This window comes from Tamandua tetradactyla, chromosome 12, assembly GCF_023851605.1.
Source record: "Tamandua tetradactyla isolate mTamTet1 chromosome 12, mTamTet1.pri, whole genome shotgun sequence".
NCBI lineage: Eukaryota > Metazoa > Chordata > Mammalia > Pilosa > Myrmecophagidae > Tamandua > Tamandua tetradactyla.
The window spans coordinates 79,471,091-79,489,303 of NC_135338.1; the positions used below are offsets into that span (position 1 = coordinate 79,471,091).

The 18,213-nt window shown below is 38.7% G+C and overlaps 1 protein-coding gene across 1 annotated transcript; it reads right to left on the minus strand.

Annotated features, from left to right (window-relative positions):
* Positions 1–15,131: 15,131 nt before the first annotated feature.
* On the minus strand, positions 15,132–17,665 carry MKRN3 (makorin ring finger protein 3). The gene has a single exon (XM_077122374.1). It carries the CDS (start codon positions 17,475–17,477, stop codon positions 15,846–15,848), a length of 1,632 nt encoding a protein of 543 aa, XP_076978489.1. The 5' UTR covers positions 17,478–17,665; the 3' UTR covers positions 15,132–15,845.
* Between the last annotated feature and the right edge of the window lie 548 nt (positions 17,666–18,213).

The following is an 18,213-nucleotide window of genomic DNA, read 5'->3' on the forward strand; positions in this document are numbered from 1 at the left end:
TGAGAAAAATAATGCATGCCTCATAAGGTTGCTGTGATAATTGAGATCATTTTTATAGACAGCTCTGTACATTGCCTCCCATATGGTAAAAACTTACTGAATATTATCTGTTTTTATCAGAGAGGCAGATAATCCAAACACTACTGGAATTCAAGGCTTGGCCATCTTTTCTTTGTTTTTCTATTAAGTGTTCCAAGAAGACTGTATTCTTCTATTTGATAGATAAAAAATTCTACATGTGATGATTACATCCAATGTGTTCACTGCCCTTTTCAAATATACTCTATCTATACTTCTTTTAAAATAGGTGACTGCATAAAGTGCATTAAAATAATCCACTAAGCTTGAGGGTGTGTAGATTTCTCCTATTCATTCTTTGTCTTTGTATATTCCGAATCTATGTAATTACCTGAATACAAATTTAAAATGCCTATAATTTCCAGATGCATTAAAATTTTCTCATTTATTCTAACACCTTTACCTTAAAATCAACTTTGATATAAAAAAAACTAGAAAATCTTTCTTTTGTACTGCTAATGTTTTATTTACCATACTGATGTTTACTTTCTATTTGTCCTACTTTTCTATGCTCATTTTCTCTTTTCTTTCCTTCTCACAAATTTAATACTTTTTATTCTCTTTTCCCCATCTTTTTAGGTACTGGCTCAATAATGTTTCCACAAATACCTTCTTTAGAGGGCTCAGGATAATATAAAATATTGAATATAAAGACCTGCATGTCTGAGTCACAGATTGCATTATTATGTGGCAATAATAGGTAATGCCAAGCCTTATTAAGTGAACTTATGTGTACATATATGGAAGCCCCAAGAGCCAGTTCTGTTGTCATAGTCAGCATCAGCAGTCAGTTATGGCTGAATCCTTACAATGAGAATCTGCTACATCTGAAAGCACTTCAACAATTTTTTCGCACTGCTCAAATGAACCTCAACTTTGCATCTTTTCTTCCCATAAAATTCGTACCCACAAAGGAACCAAATATGTTACCCATTGACATTCATTCTGCATCTTTGCACTTATAGTTTACATATACACATATATCTATGTGTATGTACACATATTTTCCTATTTGTATATTCACTTAAATATATTTTATTGTATACACATGAATGCTTGTACATAGATGTATTTTAAATAAAATAGGCTTTCAAATGCAAATGATTTGCTGTTTTTCCATGTATAGGACAGAATGCTTTCATGCATACATATGCAGACACCATATTCACATACATTTACTGCTTTTATACAAAAATGATACAATTCTATAAACTTCCGTAATTTTACTTTCTACTTATCACCATGTATTTCCACATCAGCTTATACAGATTTCCTCATGCTGTTTTCATTTGTTTTGTTTGTTAACTTTTTAAGTATGACTTCATATTATTACACTATATAGCTATGATTATTTTAAACCAGTTCTTTATTGTTGGATTTTTTTTAGCCATTCTCATTTGTTTCAATGAAGGCTGTAATTAACCTCATTATTCTTGCATGTTTTCATAAGTGTAGAGTATAGCTGTAAGTCATATTTGTAAAACTAGAATTGTTGGGTGAAGGGTGTGTGTGTGTGCATATATATATGTTAATTTCTGATTTGATTGACATTGACAAATTTCTTCCATAAATAGTGTGCAAATTATATTCAAAAAAGCAATATATGAGAGTGCCTCTCTCCCCAGCCTTCACCAAAAGTGTTTCTCAAACAATTAGATCTTGATAAATTGATAGGAGAAAATGGGAACTATGTATAGTTTCAACAAGCACGCCTCATAACAACAGTGATATTTTATGAGTTTTTTCTTTAAAAAACGTGCATTTCATTTTCTGTAAAAGCTCTACTCATACTTTATGTTACCTTTCAACAATTGTTATTCATCTTTTTATTTCATTGGAATATTTTATAATAACAGTAAGAGCCTCTTTCTCCATTTTTTAAATTCCATTTTGGTTTTTGTATTTTAATAATTTTCTTTTTGTTTTGCTTAGGGTGGAATATGTTAACCTCATTTTAGTTTTAATTATTTATTGTGGAAACTTGTATACAACTCCAAATATTACATTCTAACCACTTTCAAGGGTCCAATCCAGCGGTACTAATTACATTCCCAATATTGTGCTACCATTACCAACATCTATTACCCCAACCGTTCATTATCTCAACCAGAAATTCTGTATCCATTAAAGCAATTTATCTCTCTACCCTCATCCCAGACCCATATTGCCCTGTAACCTATGGTCTATCTCTATGAGTTTACTTATTCTATAATAAACAAGATTATGCAATATCTGTCTTATTGTGTGCTAGAAAGAATATCATACTTGAAAGAAAATAAGTGCTCACCTGATTGTGCAGAAGGAAAGAATTTATTCGCAATCTTGCAAGAACAGGGCACCCACCTGAAAAATGGTGGTGGTGCACTGAGCAACTAAAAGCAGCAATATTTATCTAACCCACGAGTCCCTCCCCTTTTCTCTGCTGATTGTATACTCCAGAGATTACAGTTTACTGGTAATCTAACTAATTTGAAGTTCCCACCAAAGGTTCTCCCTTTGTTTATGTTTCACATTTTTAATGACCCCAGCCTTTAAGGATTTGGCACCAGTTATGAGCTTGCCTAAGAGGCCCTCCCCTTTCCCTGTCTACTGTCTTGAAAGCAAAACTTATTTTGATTCTTACAGATCCCCTCTTTTTTTCAAACCTTTAGTTTTCACATTTTAGTCTCTCTTTAAACCTGATAAGAGCCTTTTCACACTCTTCTTCATAGGTATTTTCCTTTTCAAGGAGGTTCCTGATGAATATCTGAACTAAACCTTGACTACCTGGGATAATACAGGACCTAAGTATCGTGAGTGCCTCATCTCTGATGGTTAAAGAAGTTAACTTAGACAATGCCAACCTTTTCCATTCCTCAAACCAGTTTTCTAACCACCTTGTGAGGGAGTCATCAATGCCTGAATTTTTCACCAATTCTTCAGACAAGGCCCTTAGAACTTATAAAGTTTTGGGGTTGTATTATTGGGGATAAATATACAACTATCCCCAACCATAATGCAAATGCCTCCCTTTTCAGCTAACATTATGTTTAATGCAATTCTATTCTCCTAGGTCATTTGGCTAGTAGCATCCAACTTTTCTGCTATTTCCTTAACTGCATCCTTTACTGATTAATCTAATCCACATTTTTGTTGACAGTGATCCGCCAGAATTAGAATGGCTCAAATCCTGCAGGTACTTCATTTTTTAGGCTTAAACTCATCTGGGACTTCCTTTGGCTCCCCTAACTATCTAAGTCAACTTGATCCTCCTTCCTTTCAAATGCCAGGGTGAATGGGATGGCCAGTTGGACCAGTGCATAGGTCACTTTCCACTTTTTGGGCAAAACTGGTTGGAGGATGCCTTTTCCCCAGTCCCACCAAAAGCCTGCTTGTGGGGTGGTGAAACTAGAGAAATTGTCAGTACTATCCTCAGTGACATCCCATGCTTGTGTACACGAGACCATGGGCCAGGTCCTGGAGCCCCTCTTCCCATCTAGAGAGACAGGTAGAGTGGTTTCTTGAACCAAGGTGAGAAGCTGGTATAGCTTTGAATTTTCCACCCCTGACTGGAGGGAAAAGAGAGGACAACATGTTACAATTTTCACTAGGAGTAGTATTCTCAAAAAGGAATACCATGCACTTGAACTCCTTATTGTGTTCCTCCATACTCACAGGAAAGGGTACGACAAGAACAGTGGGTCAGCCTACTGTTCTTCTATGTGCAAGCTTAACAGCTGCCTTTGTTTAGACTCTGGACTTTATATTTGATTCATTCCACCCAGGTATTTGTAATCCTTATTCTTATGACTTGCTTTAAATTTTCTGTTCTGTCCATCCTGACAACTTTGGAATTATTCTGTACTGGGGCTATTGAAGAGTTCCAAGCATCAAATGGTAGGCTTGGAGGACAGGACCCCATTCCCCCAGGATGTAACCTTCCCCTGGCAAATACTTCAGAAGCCTTCAATTCCCGATGCCTGCCCATGTAAAAATAAAAAATAAAAAATGTCAGAAGCCTCTCTTACCCCAAACTGCCTCAGCCCAGCATTTCCTTCACCCTCAATTAGCTGCCTTCTTGCAGCAACTTCTCATTATTCAGCCTCCACTCTCCATCAGGTGTATTTTTATAAACTTCCCTTATTTATCATATGCTATATGCCTTCCAGCATTTATAACCCTGCGTGCCTAAGGCAGTATTTAAAATTTAAACTTTACCAATGGAAAGCTGCCAACTCCACAATTTCCCCCCTATTTCTGAAAATTAGCCAGTAGGGAATTGCCTAAACCTTACCCCCTATTCCTTAATCCTAAACCTTAAAAACCTATCCCCTGCCACCTCAGGGCAGCTGTTTTTCTCTTTCTATTGAATTGCTGCTTTGGTGGCTCCATTTTTCCCTGAAATAAAGCCTTTGCTTAAACTCTTTTGTCCCACTTCCTTCTTGGTGAGTTTGCTGAGTTTGCCTTTCATCAGTTTCAACAAGGTGCCTGAGGGATGACAAAGTAGAGGACAAAGCCAGTACATAATTCTTAAGGAAGAGGTCCTTTGCAAAGTCAGCTACTGACATGGTTTGTCCTAAGGTAAAATTCTCCTCTGGCTTTGGACATGTAAAAGTTTAGAATAAGGTATTTGCTGTTAACATATAAAGCAGAGATAGTCATAGGATATATATTCTCCATTATATAAGGAGAAATTGGAAGGAACTCAAGGGTCACCAGACCCAAGCAGTTTTGAAAACCTGCAGGGCAAACTCTATTAGATTTTAAAGTCTAAGTTATTTATCTTCAGAGCTTTAGAAAGCAGCAGTCCCACCCTTTCGAAGGGTGTATACAGTGGCCCACCTCTTTCCAAATGCACTCCTGGGGAGTACTGGGGAGACCACACCCCTCTCGGTTCCACCCTCTTCAAGCATTGGGGTGCACCTGAGCTGACATTTCCGGGGCATACACTCAACCCTCCCCAATTCCCAAGGAATATGCTCAACCCTCTCCAAGGCCTGAGGCAGCACCATTCCTCCACTGCTAGGTGGAAGGCCCATCCTGACTTTGGTGCAAACTCATCCTCTTCAAGTGCTTGGGTGGGTCTGCTTTCCCAGACCAAGGCTTTCCAACTTCAGACCCCAACTTCCACAGTTCTGTCTCAGAAGTCATTTTCCTCCAATGTATCCCTTCTCTGCTCCTCTCAATCCTGACTGGTAATGTTTTTTTGTTTTTTATACAGATGCTGCAACACATTCATTGCCCTTTTATGTAGTAATTTTAGGTCATGCCCATTAGCCAGTCCCATGGGTATTATTAGGTCCTTTCCCAACAAGCTACTCCCAGCTTCTGGAATGTATAGCAGGGGGGTTATAATTTGGTTATCTTCCCAATAGATATCAGTAAGTTCGAAAATGGGGACTTTAAATCTTTTCCATTTTACCTCTTAAACTGTGAGGAAGCTATCGAGAATTTGATTCCCTTTGTGATATGTGTCGCAAATTGAGTTACCCTAGTGTCCACCAAAAATAATTTCTTCCTGATATGGGCTCAACTTTAGATGTACCAAAGGCTTCTGAAGGACTCTTGAGGAGAAGGCTTTAACATCCCTAATTTTCAAAATTCATCAAGGGAATTCCCCCAACCTTCTTTCTTTAAATTTGGGTGCTCCCCTTCGAAATGACCAGTTTTCCCACAGTGATAACACTCTGCTGAGTCTTGTGCCCTCCTCATTCCTTTATTCCCTTTGGCCCTGACTATTTCACTATTACCTCTGCCTGTCTCCTCCCTGCTTTATCTCTAATCCCTTCTGGACCATGTGGCCAACCATACTTAACATGAATTTAACTTGTTTTTTCTGTTTTCCCCTTCCCTTCTCACAACTCACTATCACCAAAGGCATTGCAGGGGAAGACATTCAGCTAAGTGAATTGGTTTTTGGCACTTGGCAGGCAGCCTGGGCAACACCCAGCCAGTGTTTGCACTGGCCGCTCAGCCAAGTTCATCTCTGGTTCATTCCTGGCTCTGGTCTCCACCCCTAGCAGCTGTGTAGTCCTGGGAGCTGGGGTATGGCCACATATGGTGGAGGGATTTGGGGCTTAAAGGAGGGAGCCAGGCAGTTGCTGAGCCCGTGCTCTCAGGACCGATTGACCCATGTTCAATGGCTGTTCACATGGAACCCTTCTCTACTTTGGCCTTCAAAGTTCTCATTTAAATATTTGCCATTATCACCAAGATCTGCACTTGTGGTGGCTTTACCCAGGCCCGTGCCCTAGGCTTCAAGGCTCACCACAACAGCCCTCCTACTCATCGCAGCATAGCATCCGTGGGATTGGGGGATCTGGGCAGTACCACGAGGCAGCAGGGGCTGGCCTACCCCGTCCCTCTTGCACACATCCTGACTGCCAGCAATGGCCAGGTATGGGCCCAATGCTCCAGTGCCATCCATTTTTACAGCCCTGACACTGAGCAATTCTGAACAACCCCTGCCACCTGCTCCCCACCTCCCTCTCATACAACATCTCAAAGCAGACAAACAACAAACAAAAGCCCAGGCCTGCACTAAAGAAGGAACAGGTGATCATGCATCTAAAATAAAATGTAGAAGCAAAGAAAGGAGACTGATTGAATCTTAAGGGCCGCCATCACCAGTAAAGTTGAATACAGTAAAACATTACAATTAAAATATACTCAGAGACTTTCATAATAACTCTTCTAGTGATTTATCCTTCCACTATCTATTTTCTGGACCTTTTTCTAAATGTTAGCCCCAAGATCCCTTTAACACAGATTGTCAGGGTCCATCCCATAATATTTATTTGGTCCCTCAACTTTTGTAGGTAGGCGGAGAGAATTGTGTTTAAGTTCATTACTCAAAAAAAAAAAACAAAAATAAAAAACAAAAAAAATGTAATATCCAACAACACATTGCTGGAAAAGATGCATCTTTATTTTAACTAAGGATCCCTTGTGTCTATAATCATCCAACCTCTTTTTGGCTTAGCTACCTCCTTAAATAAATTAGAAAGCTGGCATCTTTTCTGCCACATCAAATAATGCCAACATTATTGCTCAGAAGTAGTTGGCAGATCCTGTAAGGAGACACCATAACCTCCTAGGAGTCTAATTCCTGCACTGACACTTTTATCAAGACTGAACTCCTGCAGGAACATGCTCCCACATCAAGATGGTTTTATTCACCCATTTGCTTCATTCTTATTAGTAGTAAGTCTGTAATTCCTGCATTTGGCAAATGAATTTAATATAAAGAAACCCTGACTCTGCATCAAGTGGTTACATAGTCCCTTTTAAGGACTAAAAATTACTGGATAGTTTAAGCTGTATGTTTCCCTTGAGACCCCTCAAAGGCTCTACTAAAGTTCTGAGATTTGGGTATAGCAAATTTTATCCTCTGAGGCCTTAAAGATCTCACATAAAGCCACTCTTTATCTGCTCCACAGTTTGGCCAGAATATGTTGGGTAGTACGCTTTCTTTTGTCCAAATGTACATGTTTCTTTCCCTTGGTCTGCCAATGTTCCAACATTGTCCCTATGGACTATTCAGGGGAATGTTCCTGGGGGGGTGTATTTTATATGTAACCCCTCCCTTTTCCCCCCCACTGGTCAACTGCCTCTACCCATTCTGAGTCATGCCTGGATTCCTTTGTTTCGGCACCATCTTGCTTCATCTGACTCCAGTCCCTTCCCTCACGGGAGAAGGAAACTTTGGATTTTGAAGTCCACACTTGCTTACCACCAGGCTCATCAGAATTCATCCTGGCCACCAAAATAATACTTAAAATAGTCGTTTTCTTACCTTGGTCTGTGCACGGAGTTGCCTGGTCACTGTGAGGTATATTACCCCCTTTCTTTCTTCTTCACAATTGGTGGATTGAAGCATCTGATCTCAGGCCCTTCTGGCTGCCAGAGGTGGGCCCCCCTGGCAGAGTCTAAGACCGCTTAATCAGTGGGGTATGCCTTCCCTTTGTCCTCCCCAGGGGTCCTCCTCTGAAGCCTTGGATCCCTGATGAGCCCCCAAATTGTTAAAAAGAACACTTTACTTTGAAAGAGAATAAACGCCTACTCAATTGTGGAGAAGAAAAGAATTTATTCATGATCTTGCAAGAATGGGCACCCACCTGAAAAATGGTGTTTGACATGCTGAGCAACTAAAAGCAGCAATATTTATCTAACCCACAAGTCCCTGTTTCTCCACTGACTAGACTCTCCAGAAGCTGCATCCTATCCTGGCAATCTAACTAATTTGAACTTCCCGCCAAAGGTTCCCCCTTTGTTTATGTTATACATTTTTAATGACCCTGGCCTTTAAGGATTTGTTGCTATTTCTAAGCTTGCATCAGAGGTTCTCTCTTTTCCCTGTCTGTAGTCATCTTTTAATCTTGGTTTGATTCTTATATTGTGTCTGGCTTGTTTCCCTCAGCATGATGTCTTCAAGTTTTATCCATATTGTAGCATTTATTAGAACATCATTCCTTTTTTATGGCTGAATAATATTCAGTTGTTTGTATGCCCCAAATAATTGAAAGCAGGGACTCAAACAGGTATTTGTTAGGTTCATTTTATAGTGGCTTAGTTGTAAGGTATAGCAGTAGCTGAAAGGACGGGTCCTTGAGTCATATGAACTGTCACTAACTCTTCATCCCCCAGAGCCTCAGTTCTTTCACTTGCTTCAAGGAGATAATAGTACCCAGCTCTTAGTATGGTAGTAAAATTTAAATACGATATTATACCTCCGAACAGAGCCTGCTCACAGTAAACTCCATTCAGTCAATTGCTTACAATTATTGTCAAACTTTTCTTCAGGACTTCTGTGAATCACATCAAAATTAGAAAGGCTTTCTTGATAAACATCCTTAAGAAGAAAAATTTTTCTGCAATGTTGTTTCTGTCCGTTATTTCATATCTCCATATTTAAATTTTTGATGTAAGAATGTGTGCTTTTATAAAGTATGACATATGGATCCCACATATTATTTTTATAGATGATTCTTGGGTTCACTCAATAACTTTTTATGAATAATTCTAGATTATTTTTGATACTTTTGTTATAAACTCATAAATCCCCAAATATATTTGTATTCACTTTATAGACCTTGTATGTACATTTCTGATCTGTCAGTTTAAATGTCAATACTTCACTCTGTATACTGCTAACATATACTTTGTTTGAAGATTGTCAGGGTTCGTTGATTTGGGTTATTTTTCAGCTCTAAAATGTTAGATTATATCAGGTTTTTTGCCCCTTTCTAAGTATGAACTTTCACAATGGTTTATTTATAAATTACCTACTTATAATTTAATTTATTCTAAATTTTAAGGATTTTGCCAAAAAAATAAATGAACTTAGAGAACTGAAAATTTGTCATGTTGCGTGTCTTTGTTTAATTGCATAGTATATATGCTCATTTCTTCAAGGATTGTTTAAGATTCCTAGGAAGTGCTTACATGTTGCTTTTATAGCTTTTCACATTTATTTTAAGTTTATTTCTAAGCAATTTAAACTATTATTGCCATAAAAATAGTCCTTGTATTATGTTTTCTATCTGGTTTTGTTTTATAATATGAAATTTATTATGATATTAATTTTTCTTAGCACCTCCTGATTTTTATTTTTTAAGTTTTCCAAATAATCTTGGATTTTCAACATCAATGTCATATCATTTGTTGAGAGATGAATTTGTATCTTCTTTAAAATTTGTATATGTCTCTTTTTCATCTTGTTTATAATTGCATTGATTGATACGTCAAAGCAATGTTAACTCATAATGGAGAGAGGGAATTTATTTGTCTTTGCCTGATCAAAGGGGACAATTACATGATTATTTCCTTTGACTTATTATAAAGGGATAAAAATTCTGAAATATTTTCTAATCCTTATTTTTGCAAATATTTGTTTTTGTTGTCATATTAACAAATAAGTTTAGTTTTTAAATATTAACTATTAACAAAGAATTTCACCACTATTTTGCATACTTGCATCTGTGTGTATGTATGAGTGTACCATCTTGGTTACACTTTGAAATAAAATTTTTTGCCATTCTTAAATAAACACATAAGTGGCCATTTTCTTGTTTTTTTAATTTCTGAGCTGTGTTAAATAGTACTGAAAAAAATCATTTCTTTAAAGGTTTATAGAAAATCTCTATTTTTAAGATAACACTGGAATGAGCAATTTTAGTGACTTTATGTTAATTGTAAGGCAAATTTTAATACATTTTCTAGCAAATGTTTGATAAGTTTTATATGCCTAGAAAATGAGGAATTTCTTTCAGGTTTAGCCATTGATTTGAATCTAGTCGCAATGGTTTCTTTTATGTTTATTTACTATAACTTCTATTTGTGGTGAATTCCTTTTACTGGGTGTGTGTGTGTGTGTGTGTGTGCGCATGCTTTTTGTTTCTATTTTTTCCTTCATTTTGTTGATTGAGTTATATAAAGATTTAATCAGCTTTTATAACTAATATTTTTATTTTCACTTTAATTTTGTTTTCATTTCCTTTTTCTGCTCTCCTTAAATCTATGGGTTTGTGAATGCATGCATTGTAAAACTTTTGGACTCAGTTAATTTAAGTGTGTATATATATATATATATGCAATATTACATAATATTATATATTTGTATCATTTACATTTACAGTAAATATTATTATTCATATTGATTGGAAATTTAGTTTTATTTTTCTAATATTTGGCGATGATTGCATGATTAATTCCTTTGATAAATATAAACAAAATATTTTTTCATATTGTAGATCCTTGTTTCTATAAAATAGAACACACTCCTGCAGTTTTTTCATCTATTCTGCTACTCTTACTTTGCTGATATTTCATTTGAGATTTTTTCCATCAATATTCATAAATAAGATTGATCTATGGTTATCTTTGTACTGTACTGCATTAATTACACTTCCGGATGACTGTATGTGTCATTTATAAGTTTATAGAGGCATTCCTTTCTTCAGTTCTTAGAAATAGTTTACATAGCACTGAAATATATATACTTTTAAAGGTTTTAGGAAATTTCTGTGGAAAATGTCTCCTGCTGCTTGAATATTTTTGGCAGGGAAGTATTTCTCTGCTAACTTTTGATTTTTCATAACTCATAACTTTTTTAAGGTATACTTTGTCTTATGGACTGATGTTTAGAAGATTATATTCACATTGATAACTTTATATTTCTTGATTTTCAAGTGCTATTATCAAATGCCTCTTGTATCTCCTATTTATATCACGTCTTTTATCTTTACTTCTTGCTTTGTGTGCTCATTCTCTATATTGTGTAATTGCACTTTCTTCCTTATTTTATTGATTAGGTTAAAATGGTTTATCTCCATACTAATTATTTTCCAAAGCAATAACTTTTATATTTCCATTGCCCATTTGTGCTTTAATATTTATTAATTCCTTCTGTTTATTTCAGCTGTGTGCTTGTGTGTGTGGGGGGAGGGGAGGTGTGCACAGATTCACACATCATGGTCTCTTTAAAATTTACAGATTTGGATGCCAATTTGTTATTTTTCTTTCTGTAAAATGTGTATTAGTGTTTAAAATTAGTAGTTTTTCTCTGAGTACAGATTGAGGAGATCTAACAGTTTATGGTGTGCATAATTTTTATTATATTCTATCCTGCCAAATGATTGTAAATTCATTTTGATCATACTGTTTCTGTGATATTCAAAATAATTTTCAGATGGTAACTGATTATTTTATCATATTGATTTTAGAAAATAGTACCTGCGTTATTTTTAATTTCTCTATTTAATTGAGATTTTCATTGTGATCAATACATAGTCAATTATTCGTTGTGAGGGTTTCATCAATACTGGCAAAGATACATATAATTTCATGACAAAAATTATGATATGCACGAAGTTACTTCTTTGTTTTACTGCTGGCTTATTTCTGAACATCTCCTTTCTCTGTTCTACCTCAAGTGCATCTCACAGGGGGTTGTAGTTCAGCAACAGCTGTGGAAGCAGAGATCGCATCCCCAAGATGCTTACAAACATGAAAAAAGGGAAGAGCATATGAGCATTGATTCTGGACTGGGAACGCTACCCTTTAGGTCAGTGAAATTCAGTCACTGACTTTAGCTACATGTAAGCTGCTAGACAAACTCGTTTCAGTGTCTTAGTAGAAAACGATCACTTGCTAATATTTCTCTGGCATATTTTGATGCCCATTCCTCCAACAAACTTAGACGCGTGAAACATAAGCTAATGAGACTTGCTTCAATCAGGCTATTTCATCGTATTTAAAATGATACCAATTGTTATCATTGAGCTCATTCCATGACTCCTCCTAGGGGAGGAGGGCACTACACACTCGGAATCAGTCGCCAGAGCAAATCTTTGTGCTGTGAGCACTCCTTTGTTCCTGACTGCAGCAGGCTGGGGGGCCCAACCGCCCTCACAGGCAGGCCTTTAGGAATACTTGCCCAGCCTAAGGGGTGATAACGTCCCGGTTATTTCACCTCTTTCTGAGTGGGCTGAAGCAGGAATAGGGAATCCCAATTTCTTAGCATCATCTTATTTTATATTTTTCCTCATGTAGAAATCTGCCCAAAATAATGCCATAGTATTTTACTTTGAAATATGATCAAAAGGTTAACATATGAAACTTTTCTATAAAACTAATCATAAAATAATAGTTATCTTAACACATAATCCAAATATTCCCCAAAAGGAAAAATATTTGGGACACATAAATTCTTGTGCCAGCTTTTCCCAGGCTCACAAATACACACAGATCTCATTTTTATGCGTACTATTTTATACATGCCTTCTGTCTTCCAATATCTGGGTCCAGCCTACATTCTATCCTGTCACGAACCCTGCAAAACCACTTGGTATTATACCCATTTCCCATATGAAGAAACTGAGGTAAAGAAAATTTAAGTAACTTGTTTAAGACTACATGTGATGAGAAGCAGAATCAGAATTCTAACTGCTTGTCAGTCTCCTAAGCCACTTTATTTTCTATTAACCTTTGTTTCACTATATCTCCTGAATTTTATTATGATTATATGGTTCAATATATCATATAACTAATAACATGGGACTTCATCATATTGAGGTTAGCAGAGACTTTTCAAAGTTTTCTTGGCTCAGCTTTAACATCTGCCGCACCCCCTCACCCCGCCCCTCTCTGGAGGTCTTCCCTGACAACATAGTCAATATGCAGTTTAATTCTGAACTTTTGATGTTGGCACAGCCTTGATGAGAGTTTTCCATCTGGTACTGAACTTTGGAATTTTTTTAGGGAGGAGTCTAAGCCTTCATTTCCTTGAATGACCAGGTCCTTTCAGGAGTGGAAACATGATTTTATTTCATTTGGAATCTCTCAATTTTTATATCAATAATATCAGAGCACTAGGGGCTTTTTTTTTTTTGGCTGGAGAACTCTGGATAAATGGCGGGAGGGAAGGGATGTGGCAAAGCCCCCAGTGAAACAGTCTGAAGTATTTACCCAGAGAACCCGGAAACATAGTAAGGGGACAGGCAGCATAAAAATATTGGACCTGAGGCACATTCTGAAAATTGGACTGAGAAATCATCTAGCAACCTATACATAAAAGCCCTAAGGCTTTCATGCTTTTCTCCCAGAAGCTTATTTATGCCAAGTTCCAACCTAGCTGGCTGATCTACCTTCATTTAAAGTCTATACCCCTAGTTTTTAGCAGCCCTCTTCAGCAGGTCCACTTGCCCAGTCATATAGAGGCAGCATGGTACATGAAAGTGTTCTGTAGTCAGACTAACCTGAGCTCCGTTCTTTGTTCCACTAATTTACACCCTGGGTCAATTCTTGGGCAAGTACTTTAACTACCTCATTTACCTTTTCAGGATAATATGAAAAATTATAGTAGGTAATATTTAAAGTTGTTTGAGAATTTAGTGCATTAAAGAATGCCTAACACATGGTGTAAACTTTAAATGAGCCCTGCCTTTGTTGGATAGTCATTCCAGCTTGAATCTCCCAAGATTATTTTTAGTTACCTCTGTTACCTGTACAGACAACATACAGCATTCTATACAGGTCAATTAAGTAAACTGCTAAAATTGGGTTGTTCAAATCTTTTAAATGCTTACTTACTTACCTTCTTACTTTGCTTGTTCAAAAAATACTGAAAAAAAGATTTATGAAAATTGTCCACTAAGATTTTGGATGTTTCTATTTTTATTAATTATTTGCAGATCTTAGGCTATGTCATAAAATGTATATGAAACAAACATACTTAAATCTTCCTGGTAAATTGTAAATTAAATATTTATATAATATTTCTCTCCATTTCTGGCCATGTATTTCCTATCACTTTCAGGGTTTCTGCAGTCTGATGTTTTAGGTGTTTATTTTCAAAAGCACATTTAAATTTATTCTTTTATTGCATGGCACCGGGAAACGAACCCGGGTCTCTGGACATGGTAGGTGAGAACACTGCCTGCTGAGCCATTGTGGCCCACCCTGAAATTAAAATTTCAATTTCCATAAAATCTAATTATCTGTCTTCACTGCATATAATTATAGTGTATTTGTGTCATAAATTTGCCATAGTACTATAGTATTTAGTTTTTGGTCCTATCTATACTTTATTTTTTGTCTTTCCAATCTTTTATTCTGAGTGATTTCAGTATTTTTATTATTCTTTTATTTTTATAATTCTGTTACTTTTATGCTGAAAACTTTTCCAAAAGCCCCTAGTCTTGAAAGGCTAGAGATAACAAAATATTGATTACAAAACAAAAAACAGTGTATCTGAGCATAGAGTTGTGCTATTAAAAAGATAATGAGACAGTGCTAAACCACATAGGAACATGAATTTTTGCATTTAGGATAGCAAAGTGAGCTATTAGTGAAATCAAATGAATGACCCGCATATTTTATGTTCATTAGGGTCTGTGTCTGCCACACTTGGTCAAAACCATTTGAACAGTTGTTTTAATTAAATTCTAATCACTGAAGGCTGTGCAAGGACAGAAAGATTATTTACGCATCTTACACACACACACACACACCAGCCAATACTGTCAGCCTTTGACTTTTGGCTTCCAGAACTGCATTTATTTTATTACATAAACATATATATGTTCATATACATATTCTTTAAATATATATTTCTCACGTACATTCACTTATATGCACATATATGCATACATATAAATTCTTAAATATATACTTCCAAATATAAATAATTTTTATGTCAAGCCAAACAGGATAAAAACATGTAAACATATGCACCTGGTTCTCATCAAGTAAAACACTAAATCGTAAATAACCACGAGATCCACAAGATAACAAGTTCAATTCACAAAGGATGAGGGAAGGGATTTGCATGTAAACAAAGAAAGACGTGCAGCTGCACCACAAGACCCATAAGGGTCCATTCTTAAGGCTGTAGTAGCAAAAAAGCTCCTTGGTCAGTTAAGATTGCTCCCTTCACACTGTCACATTTCTTCTTTGAGGGACTTCAAAATTTTTGGAGTGTGGAAATTTTCTATACATTAATCTGGAACTGAGTGAGCCATGTTGAAACCAAAGGTGATAAAATAACCATAAGCTAAGGGTGACATTCATTTCACCAAACAATAAATTCAATGATTTTTCTGCTACTTTTTAACACAGAAAAACACCATAATCCTGACAGAAAATGAATTGGAATTGTGCAAGAAAACAGTGACACTACAAAAATTGCTTCCACAGCCACTGCAAGTGTTACACATGTCTATAAAGGAACACAGGCAATATCAGATGGCAAAGCCTCAGCAGCTAAGACCACAAGCCACAACACAATGCTACAGATTCAAATTAAAATATTCTTCCAACTCATACTGAAGTAAGTCCCACAGTTCCATGGAGAAGAAGCATGTGTCACCCCCCAGTGAAAGAAAATGCTTAAACAGCAAATTGGCCAGCTTAAGTGTGATAAGCTCCTTTCTAATCTTCCTAAAGCATATGCTGCCCTCTCTCACAGGCTCCACAAGTTGATTCCAGTAAGTACTATATGCCCCACCACCCTGCCCTGCAGGCTCCTCTGGAGCCTGGCCCTGGGGCTCCTCTGCAGCCTGCCCCTGGGCCTCCTCTGCAGCCTGCCCCTGGGCCTCCTCTGCAGCCTGCCCCTGGGGCTCCTCTGCAGCCTGCCCCTGGGGCTCCTCTGCAGCCTGCCCCTGTGGTTCTTCTGCACCCTGCCTCTGAGGCTCCACACCCGCACCCTCGGGGTATGCATGCTTGTAAAAACAATTTTCTCCAAAGGGGCAGCAACCCCTGCCTTCATCAAAATACCTGCAGGCTTTGTTGCTCATTGCTTCCTTGTACTGCTGAATTAATTTCTGCTTCTCTTCTTCCTCCTCCACCCAGAACTCACTGGGAATGACAAAGTTGGAGGTGACCCTGCATTGTGGGCATGACTTGATAATCCTGTACTCAAAGTGTTTGGCCCTCCTCCACACGCGGATACACTTAAGACAGTAGGTATGGTTGCAATTAGAGAGGATGCCAAAGCGGCAATCGCTTGGGTTGGCTTTCTCATAGACAACCTCCATGCAGATTCCACACACCTTGTCCATACTGCGTTGCACAGCAAACGAGAGTTCCATGTCCTTCTCATGAGCTTCAATGCAGGCTTTTATGTGCTCGGCTCTCTGGTCAGCATCCAAAGGGTGCAGGATGTGCAGCCCACACATATCGCATGCCTCTCCATGGAGGTAAGCACAATTCTCCCCACGAAAGCATCGTCCTGCGGCAGCATAGGGACAAAGCTGCTCCCTCATGCTGACTGCCATATGCTCCTTCCTAGTCACCGAGCTCCGAACAGGATGCTGAGGAGCAGAAAGAGCCCTACGGCCCCTGTAGGGCTGCCCGGGAATGAACTCAATAGCATCTCCCCAGGATTCTGCACCTGCTCCGGCAGCTTCAGAGCCTGCATTGTCAGTCTCAGCTTCAAAGAAACCCCTTTCAGCAGCCGAGCCAATCGGAGGCGAGGAGCGTGAAGACGCAGCAAGGGGGGCTTTCGCCACTTCCTGAGTCAGGGGCTTAATGTGCGCAGCCGTACTGGGGCCTTCGTCTGCAGAGGCCTGGGGCTGCGAACTACGGCTTTCACTGGCTGGCTGCCTGCCTGAAAGGTCATGAGAGTAACGACAGTTCTCCCCCTCCTTGCACAGCCCATGCAGATAATACCTGCACACGACTTGCCTCGTCCAGCTGCCGGGGCTTCGTCCCTGCAGGCAGCGGGGCCTGGCCCCTCCCCCTGAAGCCCGAGCAGGCCCCCGCACTGACGCACGGAAGGGGGCTGGGCCTGAACCTGCCGGCTGCCGGCGGGCCTCGGGGACCGGGAGGCCGGGCCCGGGGGCACCCCCCTCTGCTCCCTCGGCACCCGTAGGGGCCCCTGCTGCCTCGGAGGCTTCAGAGGGAGCTGCAGGCTCTTCCATGGCAGCTTCTTCTACCCGAAATGGTGCCGGAACTGCCCTGCGTATCCTCCAGCATGTCTTCCATTCGGGCTTGAGGCCCGGGAGAGCTGGGGGCGGGATTCTTTTCCGGAAGTGCACTTCTCACTTCCGTCCGCCCTTTTCCTGGTCCCTGTGGCTGTGCGTTCCTTCCTGGCAAGCCTGTCGGCCACTTCCTGTGGGGGCAGTGTTCGTCCTCTACCTCGTGTCCACCCACAAGCACTCTGACTGGACTTTTCCTTTGTTCACGTCATGCGACCCTTTTGCCCGTTCTCACGGCTGCTGCTTCTGCTCCGCTCACCATTTCTTTGTCTCTGCGGCGCTCCTGCAATTCCAATTCCCTTCTCACAGGGTCTGATCTGGAATTTATAATCAAAACCTTTTGGGGTTTTATTAAATCTCATCTCATTCATCCATTCAAGTTATATTAGCTTCTGTTTCTTCATACCAGTCTGTCTTTTTAACCATAAGCCCTTATCTCCTTACGTGTAAAAATTCATAAGTGATTTTTGAAAATTCTGTTTCTGTTCACTGCTTTATCATATGTCTGTGGGATCTGCATATGTTTCCTTCAGGTCTGTGGATTTCTAGTCTTCTAAGCTATTGTTTTCTGTGTTGTACTGAAAACGTTTTTTCATTTGGCTCTTATTGTTTGCAGGCTCAAATGGATTAAAGTTAGAGACATTTTTCATCAGTGAGTTGGTATCAGGGAACATTTGTG